This window comes from Triturus cristatus, chromosome 10, assembly GCF_964204655.1.
Source record: "Triturus cristatus chromosome 10, aTriCri1.1, whole genome shotgun sequence".
Classification (NCBI taxonomy): domain Eukaryota; kingdom Metazoa; phylum Chordata; class Amphibia; order Caudata; family Salamandridae; genus Triturus; species Triturus cristatus.
Window position 1 is genome coordinate 910,999,479 of NC_140593.1, and position 12,216 is coordinate 911,011,694.

General features: G+C 43.1%; 1 protein-coding gene across 3 annotated transcripts in view; it reads left to right on the top strand.

The window, feature by feature from the left end:
- The first annotated feature begins 2,656 nt into the window (after window positions 1-2,656).
- Window positions 2,657-12,216, top strand: part of SETD2 (SET domain containing 2, histone lysine methyltransferase) — a 1,034,666-nt gene continuing 1,025,106 nt past the window's right edge. For 2 of the 3 annotated variants that reach the window (XM_085628742.1, XM_085628741.1), the window contains exon 1: window positions 2,657-4,342. Coding sequence is in view for 2 of the 3 variants with exons in the window: in XM_085628741.1 (XP_085484867.1) it covers window positions 4,302-4,342 (41 nt within the window). In the remaining variant the exon portion in view is untranslated. The remainder of the gene's footprint in view (window positions 4,343-12,216) is intronic. The other variant, XM_085628740.1, reaches the window with a different exon arrangement.

A 12,216-nucleotide genomic window follows, 5' to 3' on the forward strand; every position in this document is an offset into this window, starting at 1 on the left:
GCAACATACAGGGAACCAACCTTAAACAATACAAATATCAGGACACAACGTGCACACCGCAGGTCAGAAAACAATCACCCTCATAACACTTCAACACACACATCCAAAACTAAACCACTAATTCAATAGGTATCACGTTCACACACATTATACAACAAACCATACCTAATAATGAGTGACTTAACATAACACAGCCATCTCATGCACGACTCAAACCGATGAGTGGCCCAACCATTAACCACCACCACATACACAACATCAACAGTGTTTCAAAATTCTGGGACCAATGTCCCTTCCCCATTCCTATTATGGGACATGGCTCTCCGTCGTGGTTCAAATTCATTCACTAAGTCAATGGATGACTTATTCACATACAAACAATCAACAACAAACTTGTAATAATGAGTGACTTCATATAACACAGCCATCTCATACACGACACAAACCAATGAGTGACTGAACACTTATCCGCCACTTCATACACCATATTCACAGTGGTTCATATTCTGGGACTTGTGTCCCTTCCCAATACCAATTACGGGACTTGGCTCTCTGTCGTGGTTCAAATTCTGGGACCCTCTGACCCCTTCTAATTGTGGCTCAATCGCCAACTTCTGGGATTACTATCCCGGTTCCAAGTTCAATCTGGAGGCTGCTGGATTCTATATCCTAGTATCACTGTCCCGGCTCTGGGCTCAATGCTCCTCATCACGCACTCGTTTTTTAATTACTGTCCCCATCATGGATCAGCTTCCGGGAGATTTATTCCACTTATTGACTTTATAGTCATTTCATATTAAAAAGCACACTGCCAACATTCTGCTAGTAATCTTCGCTTTTCAATATTCACTATCACCCAGACCAATGATGTTACTGGCAAACGTCAGCAAAGGCAGAATCTTTTCCTCTCAATAGTGTATTTTTTTTCCTTTTTTTTTTACACTCTGAGCTAAAAGACACGCCGTCAATATTTCCACCGTAGTATACACAGTCAGCTGTTGCAAAACGACATATCCCGCATCAGCAAGGCAAGAAGATTAAAACGGATAAAATACCTCACATTTTTTATCTTTGGCAAACAATCGATCTCAGCGCAGCAAGATTACTATTATTCTGACACTCCCAATTGACATTGTTGTCAATACCTGGACCTATAAACTGTGTGCGCCTGAATTATTCACATAACCTGAAGGCACGCATATCCACGTAGAACCGGGTGGTTCTCGGCAAGGACATGCATCCAAAATCGCCACTCAGGAGTACTGACGCAGGCAGGTTGGAGTGAAGACTCGTCACAAAAGGGACGGTGTCATGGTGACGCCGACAGTCTCCATGAGGAGGTAAGCTGGCACGTATTGTCCCTCTCGTGCAGGATTTTTTTTCCATTTAAACTATGGCAGTTAATCCGTTACTGTGATCGCACACGCTGAAGACAACAGTCAAAACCAATGAATACCGTAGATATTCCGTAGACATCTGCACATCTCTCTCTTTGAAAACGTTCGCTGCCAAACAATTCAAGCACTGTTCAAAGATGCGTCAAACTCAGAAGCCTTAAATAATCACTGCCCTCAATTGACACCTCCAAAGCACCAAACAGCAACGGAGCTCATATTCACAGTCAACTAAAAGCTTAACAGCTTCTCACCGGGGCCCGGTCATTGCCCCCGAGTAATATATTCAAAATATACGCCGGAGCTCGATCTTTGCCCCCGAACGGCACACTCAAAGGTTCACCACACTGAAACGTGAATCTTCAATAAATAATACTGAGGCCCGATCTTAGCCCCCGATCGTCACACATCAGAATTCATCACATTGAAACCTGAATCTCCATTACTTAGTACTGAGGCCCGATCTTTGCCCCCGATAAACATGTACTAAACTCATATCTGGCACGCTTGGGTTAAAGGGCGACCGTTGGCAGGGTCACTAGTGGGGTTTGGGTGCCAGACAGCAGTATCCCATCCTCGTCGCCAAAATGTTGTAATCAATGAAAAGATGGTCCGATCTTCTTAAGTAGATTGGTTATGATCTTTATTCAAGTTGTTAAGAAATCAAGAGAAACCCCACCAGGAGCAGCTGTCCTGCTGCTCAGCCCATACCCAACTGACATTCACAGACATCCAACATTCCATCGATCCAACATTCCACACCACAGTCATTCTAGCTGAGCAGCAGGGAAACATAAGTTACAACACACTGTTTATGGTCAGCCCTATATTATGGTAACTCCTGTTACTTCCTCACTCAACTGTATAACCCGGTGAGTCCAAAAACGGCCATAACTGCCTACTTTTGACCTAGAGAACCATGTTCGAGTGTCGGCGTCGGATCAATTATCCTGTGATTCTAAGCAAATGACTTAATCTCTCCCTGATATATATACATATAACTCGTGCTCACGTAGAGCGCTCCAATGCCTTCGGGTAGATTTTGTGCTACATAACACTTAAAAAAACATCAAACACTGCAATACATATGCACTTTTCGAAAAGACTTGAGCAGGGGCGCTACATACAGTTTTAGCCGCCATCTATATTCCTTTAGTTTATGCTGCTCACGCTCTTTCTGGTTGCCGGGCACTCGCTGTACTATTTTCAGCGTACTTTCAAAGCAGGAAGTAGATGCGTTTTTACAACTTCCGTTTCTGTGTGCACTGCAGGGTGAGGAGGAGGACCTCTCCGCTGAGCAAAAGGAAAGCTGCAGAAAGGGACAAGCCTTACACGGGCGCCCTTTCCACCGTAGGTGCTGGGAAACCTGTAACTTCCGTACGAGGATTACTATCTGGAACAGAAAGAAGCGAAAAATAAAGCGATCGTTTGGCTGTGGACCTGCCCGCATGCGAAGTGTTTATTTTTCTTTCCTAAAGGGGAAGCTGGTTTGAGGCCTACATAGACAGACGGAGGATCGGATCCCGTGGCAGTTGCATTGCCCTTACCATCCCTATTAACAGCAGCAGCGGGAACATGGCTTGAAAACGTCTTGTTTTTACAATTTTTTTTTTAAACTGGAAGGATGGGCGAGAATCTGTGAGTTCTGTCAATCAGCACTTGGACTTGGCTCCCCAGCAGCATCTAGATGTTATCCTCAGAGTGCCTGCTCATCTCGTACTTCGGAATGCCTATTGGATTTATTTAGTTTACTTTCAGCTGGAGGACACCCTCTTGATCACCCCCCATAGGATGCTGTGAAAATCAGGAAGGAAAGCGGCACCATCTTTGCTTTTACAGAGCTGCACTAGGTCTTGGATTAAGAGTGCTACTTTACACACTTCTTACCCTTTCCACTCTTGTCTTTTTTTCTGTTGTTGTATGTGTACTTTGAATGTTTCCCCACGCTTTCCTTCTTAGTTGTCAGCTATTTTCGTTGCTTCTTCTTTCCCCGCCCCGATATTTATGTGTTGCTGGCTCTATTCACGAGTGTAATCGGTTTGGTTCCAGTGAGTGTGGGTGTTTTGCCTTTTAATGCCCTGTTAGTGTGTAGCTGACATGCTGATTGGAGCACGTGTGCACGGCTGCTATTAATTTTCTATGTGTGTGGGTACTAGGTGTGTGTGTCCGTGTTTAACCATATGTGTCCGTTTGAAAATGTTTATAAGCTGGAAAGACTGGTAATTCAGTGGTGCGCGAACCTTTATCTCTCGTGGGCATTTCCCTTTAAGCATGTGTACTCTTTCTAGGCATGCCAGCGTTTTCTGTATGTAAACGTGACGCTGAGTACTTTGTCCATGTAACTAGGTATTATTGGCCCCATTCTAAAGTGTGCCCCTCGATTCCCTGTGAGGTTTATGCAGTCGCTAATCCTGCATTGTGCGAAGCTACTATTATTTGAAATTTCGGCTGCGTACACAAATACTGTTGTTCCTTTCTCTATTTATTGGTCCTCCATGTGTGTTTGTCTGCTTTAATCAATGGCCGTAGTTGCAACTTAGACAACTAGTGACACTGTGCTACTGTTTAGACTGCAGACCTTGTGTGTTTGAGTAGCTGGTGTGATTGGTGCCCTTTCGCGTATGTAATTGTTAACGGAGAGCTTCTTCCGCTGTGTAGGTGTAAATAGTCGCTACAGTCACTTGTGTTCAGGTGTAAGTAAAACCAGTCCAGCCCCCTGCGTTCAGCTCTTTAGTGGTGGCACTGTGTGCGCAGCCGTTAATAGTGACCCCCTCGCGTGCGTGTGGTTGTTAAGTGGCTCGTCTTCTGTGTTTAGCAGCTCTGCTTTCACCCCTCCCTCTTCCTCTCTCCCATGCTGGATGTGTCCAGGCCCCCGGAAGCAGCAGCTCCTCGCCCTCCCTGCGGCCGATGAACATGGGGGACTACTATGACCCGGAGCACCCTATCGAGTAAGTATTTGCACCGGTGTGGCTGTTGCTGCTCCCCCTCCCCCCTGCTTGTTTTCTTAACTCTCCGCAGTTTAAAAAACAGAACACGACGTGTTCCCGGCAGTTCTTCCTCAAAAACTAACGTGCATGTGTGTGTTTTTGTGGGCTGGGGCAATCATGCGGATGGTACATCTGCCTTGCGTAAAATCTGTCACCATGTTAAACGACCTCGCAGTGCGCTTCCGTGTGAAGTTGGTTACCGAGGCTCGTTATTATGCTTAAATCTCTCAAAATGAGCGTTGTAAAAAATCTTTTTGAATGGACAGAAAAATATTATTGTCGGTAGACCAGCAGGCGCACGCCCCCTCCTAAATGGAAATATGTATTTTTCCACAGCCCCGTGACCTCCACACGGTCACTATTTTGTTAACGCTGCGCCGACGTCGCCTGAGAAACGCGGCCTACCCGAGGCCTGTACGAAGCTCCGGATCCTCGGACTCGCGTGAGCAGGTCTGCCGGAGGAGGGTTTCGTTTCGTTTCGTTTAAAAGCGAGGCGAAGAAGCAGGGATTGCCCTCAGCGTTACTACGAGTGTACCGTCTTTCTTAACCGAAATGCCTCTCTGCTTTCGGACCCTGGCGCAATTTGTGACGGGAATTATTATGAAAAATATATGACGTTTTAAATTACTCTTTTTTTCTGTACAATGTGCATTTTAAATTGGACCCCTGCTGTAGTCCCATAGTTTAGCCACCCGTGTTTACTGCAGAGTGTGACCACTAGAATACACCCTCGCCCGGTCTCGCTCAATGTGAAGTCGTCTTGGTTTACTGCACATCTCAGTGTCAGGCACATTTTAGTGGTTCAAAGTCCTGTAGGAGCGATACGCTGTGTCCTTGGGCAACGTGTTAATAGTTTAGCGATACAATTATGGTTAATGAGTTTCGGGCTCTTTAAGAGCCAGTCGGGCGTTTTAAAATGGGCAATAATAAAGTTCCGATGTGAGTCTTCGACTTAATGAGAAGGCTGTTGTTGAAGACGTGAGGCTTAAATAGCCGAGAATAAATAAACAGGACAATAAATAAACATTATACAAATACAAGAGTGACTGAAAATGGATGTCTTATTACATAGTTGCAGAATAAATATATGTGAAAATCCAATAAATAACTGCAGAATAATTATATGGTTGAAGCTGAACATAGCATAAAAGGTTCAAGTCGGTTGCATATCAAATTCATGATATCTCTGGTAATACAATAGTTCTTCCCCTACGGGTGCACTTAGGAGAAGCATGAGGTGAGTGCGCATCTATGGGACTCAGACCCAGATTCGTTACCCACATCCTCATTGATACTTTGGGCAGCGGAACTCTGTCTCAAGGTTTTCAGTGTCACTAGATTCAGGGTGAGGTTGAGTTTGGGGAGTGATTGGGATTCCCTGCTTCCTCTGGCTCATGGGGACTGCACAATTCCTCACTAGAAGCTGGTTCCCTGTTGTCCGTAGTTGGTTCCATACCTTCTGCCTCTGACCATAACCACCCATCATTTCCCTCTGAAGTGCTTATGTCCTTCCCCCACCATAGAACCTTGTTGCATTTGGCCATTCTGGTGAGAGACCATATTTTTCCATTACTTAGCTTGGCGGATCGGGGATACAGCTCCTTGAGCTGTTGGGGCTGGCTGAAACTGCTACTCCATTTCTTACAGGTGGTGCCTAACTTGACCCGGACCCAGTCACCAACACTAAGTTACGAGTCCTACACTCCATGTTTCTTGTCGTAGTATTCCTTAAAGCACGCATCATCTTTATGCTCTGAGTGGACATTCTAATTTTTTGAGTTCACGCTACCCGCACTGCAGTTAAAATGGTACTCCACGTGTGAGGTTCATTTAATAAGCTCCTGCACATAGATTTTAGACAGTCTTTGATTTTTATGGGTTGTGAGATGATTCAGAGTTGCCATCAAGGTTTTAGAATTTTGCCAATCGGCAGGATCTGCACTACGGTGACGAACCTTAGACATTGCATTTGACTCACTGTCGTCCTGTGGCACTGTACACTAGGTGTTGTACCTGAAGCTACACTGGCTCTCTCTTTTTCTTTATGCTTCGTGCTATACCCTACGAAAATCTAAACCCCACTAATCTAAACACTTGGTCTGCGCCGGGTAAGTAGAGAGTAAGCTCTTGTTTAACACCTGTCATAATGTGGTGTATCTACATATCTTCTGGTTAAAAACGCAAGGCAGACCAGAAAAAAAGATGAATGGGGCAGGGTAACACAGGTTCTCTAGGCCACCTGTCCCCACGCCCCCTCACATGCTCGCATTCAGGAACATGCAGAACTTTAAGTGGGCTGGGTCTCAGACCCGGTACTAATTAAAAACAGACATTGAAACGGATCCCTACTGGGCCTGCTATTTATGTCCTAACCTTTACTGACACAAACTTTGATATATTTATGAACAATGCGAAAACGTTAAGGTAATCTGTCAGCGAATTAGTTTCGGTTTATATTTCACGTTTTACTTAATCTTGTATTCTATAAGAGTATTAACTATTTCCAGGATGATGTTTGTGTATTTCTTCGGGTAGCATATTACTCTTGTATAGTGCATACTTTGAACAGAGTCTCCTTCAGGTGTTTATAAAGGGCTGCGATTAAGAGCTCTGGAGTTGAGGCTGTGAAGGCAGTGAAGTTTCTCACAGTGCCTGTCAGTGGGTCGGAAAGGTGTTCAGAATACCTGGTTGTCCAATCCTTGGCCACTCTGCAGAGTGCACAGAGCAGTGGTCACGTATTCCAGTTGCAACTGTAATTGTGTGAAGGTGGTACATATTTGTCTAAATATTGACTAGGTGAAACTAAAGTAAAAGGCAGTGCTTACAGTGAGTGGGTGCGTTATGTTTTTGGGTGGTGGTGAGAGGAAGTGCACTCAAGAGACGGAAAAGAGGTTGTGGGACAGTAAATAGATGAGGTGTGAGCTATGCAGATGGGGATATGAGGATGGAAAAAGGGAATAGAAGTCTAACAGAGTGAGCATAACAGAATTGATTTAAGATTCTAAAGACCACTACCCCTTGCACATTCCTGAGCAGTTTTTAGTTCATGGTCTCAACATTTCAGAATTGAAGCATTTTCAATATGTCATTTACAACAAAATCATTGTTGCTCATTTATCTTAAACCACTAATGATCATTGACGAAGCCCATAGTCGTGCCTGGTTTTAGTTGTATGTCGATTTTTGTGTTAAACAGGATACAATATAAGAACACTCAAAGGGGAACCAATATACGAGTCGGGTGACACACTATGAAAATCACAGAAGTATAGTGCTTATCCCACACACATAATTATGTAGACCCCACCCCTTTTTAAAAAAAAATCTCACTTAAAGCCCTGGGAACATGATTTATGAAGTGTTTTGGTATCCCAACCAGTTTCCTGGTGATGTCCTGTTTGGAGAAACTTTATCTAAGCAAACAAAAGGAAATGATGGATGGAGCGCTGAAACTTTCCAAACACTCACCCATAGTCGCAGATCTGGGTTGACTCCATCATCATTCTTTAGCTCACTGTGCCACCCCAGTTCAGACCCAGCCACATGCAAATCAATCTTGACCATGTGCCTCATGGGAACAGTCTAGCCTGAACTGCCAAGCCAGGTCTTCCCTGGACCGGAAACAAGCATCCTGGGACCGGTTTCGAGGTAACACCGCTCATCAACCAGGACTGGCAACAAGCATCCTGGGACCAGTTTCAGTGTAACACTCCTCATCAGCCAGGCTAGCTTGAATCCAGTGGCAGAGTGAGCAAGGGACCCACGTCTGGGCATACCCTGCCTACTTAGAGCGAACAAAGCAAACACCAGGCGATGATGAACAGAGTGCTGAAACCTTTCAGACACAAACCCCAAGTCACAGTTCTGGGTTGAATCCATCATCGTTCTGTAGCTCACTTCGCCACCCCAGTTTAGACCCAGCTATATGCAAATCAGTCTTGACCCTGTGTATCATGGGAACAGTCCAGTCCAAACTGCCAAGCTAGGTCTTCCCTCAACTGGAAACAAGCATCCTGGGACTGGTTTCGGGGTAACACCCCTAATCAGCCAGGCTATCTGGGAAACAATTCCTTGCTCACTATGCCACTGGATTCAAGCTAGCCTGGCTGATGAGGGTTGTTAACCTGAAACCGGTCCCGGATGCCAGTTTCAGGTCCAGGGAAGACCTGGCTTGGCAGTCAGTTTGTGCTGGACTGTTGCCATGAGGCACAGGGTCAAGACTGATTTGCATATGGCTGAGTCTGAACTGGGTTGGGGAGGTGAGCTAAAGAATGATGATGGATTCAGCCCAGATCTATGACTGGGGGTGAGTGGCTGAAAAGTTTCAGCGCTCCATCTCTCATCTCTTGTGGAAACTTTATATAAAACACATGTAAACAAATGGTTTATTAGTGTACTGTATTTCTAGCACATTCCACAAAAAAGCTTTACATGATATGATGCACCCCCATTCAGTCAGTCACATCTTACTGAGTTTTCAGCCAATACTTGAACATTTGTTTTTGTACTAAAGTGCACTGTTCTTCAGCACCCATTTGTGCTGTCCCTTCATAATCAAACATGCAAAACCCTCTGCCAGAAATTTTCAGAAATCTTAATTCTCCCAGAAGATACAAGCAAAGAACAATCAAGATGTTCTTGGAGCACTCTACGTCTATAAAACACACACAGATACACTCTTAAGCTGCTGCTGTCAAATCTTAAAAAAATAAAAAATAAAATGCCAATGGGAGTACCACCAACTATCCATCTCTACAATTAATTACTTATCTATACATAGTGTAATTCATTTAGGTATTTTAAAGATTTGGGAATAGCTAAATATTTCTACAAGATCAGAAGAGAGCTTTTATCAATATAAATATTATTTTGCAATCTCCGCTGTAGCATCATTCCCTTTTGAAATAATGCTTTTCACCTCGATCATACAAGTAATTGCGAGACATCGGGACTAGAAATGTGACTACCCAATGCCTCATGGAATCATTTTGGTAATGATCATTTACTTTCAAACATAGATGGTGCAGCCGTACCATTTTTGATGCCCAAATTCCATTAAGAAAAGTAATATTTAAATCTTGTGCAAGAAAGTCCGACGTGGCCTAGTTCTAGCCTCTTTGCCTATAAGATTGATGATTTAGGGAGACAAGGGGCAGATTTAAGAATTTTTGCAACCAAAAAGGATCAAAGGATAACCCTTGCTCTTAATAGCTGTTTTAAATGGAGATGGGAAGAGACCAACATAGTGGCACTTAAGTACTCAGTGCTTTGCTGTTCGGTTTTATGTCTGGCTTGACAGCCCACCTAACTGCAAACCTGCGGTTGCCACTTCTTTAACTTGTACATAGTGAGCTTTGGCTTCTCCCAGAGGCTCTATGGCCTATCTTTTTGCCTTCTGTGAAGTTCTTGCATTGCAATGCATGGGGGGGACGGACTGTTTTATATCACAAACGTACACTGAAATGTTACGTATTATGATTTTCATCTCGTAGATGTATTTTAAAGCAATTTTTCGTTTCCACGTTGTAGTCTTTTAAAATGTTTAATTCAAGACTCCAAATACAAGCAAGATGTATTGCCTTTGTCAATGATTGTTTGCGATTTAACCTATCAAGTTAGTCATCTTGAAAATCCCACGCTAAGTTATTGAAAACGATGCCCTGTTTCAAGAGTCTGGCCATTCACAAAGCAACACACTTAATTCCTTTTTTCACAGAAGCTGGTACAGTAGTTTTTTCAAAATTTACTACAAGCTTATCTGTCATTTTTAGGTCTCGCCTGAGACAGCGCTTTAGCGCTGCTCTGGCGAGACTTATAGTAAGCGAGTTTTGGAAGTGCAAACAGTGGCTTTTCAGGCCTCCAAATACAGTGCATGTGCGCCGGGCGCGCGCACCATTTGGCAGCCTGAAAAGCACTGCCTGATCACTTGCTTTGATGTCCTCAGTGAGCCGCGCGGCCATTGAGGACATCAAAGTGCACACCATTTGCCACCCCCTTCTTGTTTCCTTTGATCCCTAGCTTTCTCTTCCTCAATCTCACCCTCTCCCTGCCTTTTACAACTGCGGCCCGCACCACTGTGCCCGCCCCCACTCCCCCCTCCCACTCCCTCCTCGTCAGCTTCAGTGCGCTCTTGTTCTCTGTCTACTTAAAGCCTTGATTATAATGTCAATATGGTATCTGTAGCGTTATGAATAAGGCACTGTTATTCTTTCGTTTCTTTCCCCTCACCAATTATCTTCACCACTTTTCTATTACCTCTTTGCCACCTGTTTCTTATGTACCACCATTTTAATGTGTCCAACATGTTAGTTTGAAAGTATTTTTCACAAATCAATGCAAATAAATCTGAAAGGCATCAAACCTAGCGTGGTTGAACAACCTAGGGCGCCTTCTTGTTTCTGCCTTCGATCTCATGCTTCCTGAATAGCAATGATTGTGGTTCTATTTTCAGAATATTACTCTGCATATAGCAAAGTGTTAATGGTTTTATATTTTAATTAACTACGTTTTCTGTTTCAATATTTACCAATTGACGTCATAGTTTACATTAAAAATTACTCCGCATTTGAGCTTTCTAAACTCAGTAAAAAACGAGTACCCTTGTGTCGCTTGCAACACTACAAAAAATTCAAAAACGAAATAACCGAAATACTACGAAAAATGTGTGAAATGTATTTACAATATCTTTACGAAATGACTTTCCCACTGGCATTCGCAATTTGAGCATAACCTAACTGCGTTAACGAAAAGAGCTCAGTAAGTGTAATAAATTACCCTATGTTCTTCAGAATTAGAACCCTGCGTAGACCATATTTCACACACATCTTTGGCTGGTGCAGTGTTTTTTGTAACTTCTTATGTACTTTGTTTAGAATGAGCACATTGCCCCTCTATTCCTGTCTGAAAGGACGGGTATACATAATAATACTAATTTATCACTTTAAACGTCAATATTAGTCTGTCTTCATTAGTAGTCTGTCTTCATGCATTCCTCGTCTCAGGATTATTTCCCGGCACCCTGCTCAAAAGAAGGAAGACAATGACCTTTAAAAAAAGTCAAAAAAGGAGGTGCTAATAAACAGTCCTTCAGTTTAAGAAACATTTTTCAAATATATATATATATATATATATATATATATATATATATATCTCTTTATTCGGATATTTACAAATAACCATAAAAGATTCACATCATCGAATCAACATACTTTTGTTAAAAACCACAATCAGATATACATAATACCCTAAAATCATCAATACATAAAATCCCAAAATACGAGATCATAAAAAGCAGGACAATTAAGTGCTAAAGTTCATTTGTCGGCATCCTTCTTGTGCCTATTAATGATTGTTTGTATCTGAGAGGAAACTTTTATATTCATATTGGCAAGGGAGCAATCCTAGCAGTTAGTCCTCTCCTCTAGTGTTTCTTAATCTAACTGCCAGTCGCAAAAAGTGCACAGTGCTAAATAATACAAATGGGTCAGCAGAGAGTTTAAGAAACAAGAGGGCCACTTTAGCCTGTCTAATTTTTGCGCGTTTCAAGATGTTTTTTAGAAACCGCTTCCTGGGAAGGTCGTAAAATGGGCATATAAGAACGAAGTGAATGGTGTCTTGCGGAGATCGTTGATCGCAGCCGCAACACCCTTTTTTGCTAACATCATTCGTGTAACCAGCTGGAACTGAAAGAATATGGTGCAGGAGGTTTAATCTAAATCTTGTTATCAGGAATCTATCATGTCTGTTATGTATATTGGACAGGTAAAATTCCATCCCTGCACAGTTTTTTGTAAGCTGGTGTTCTCTTACAGTGGATTTCCGCCCTTCCCTTTCCT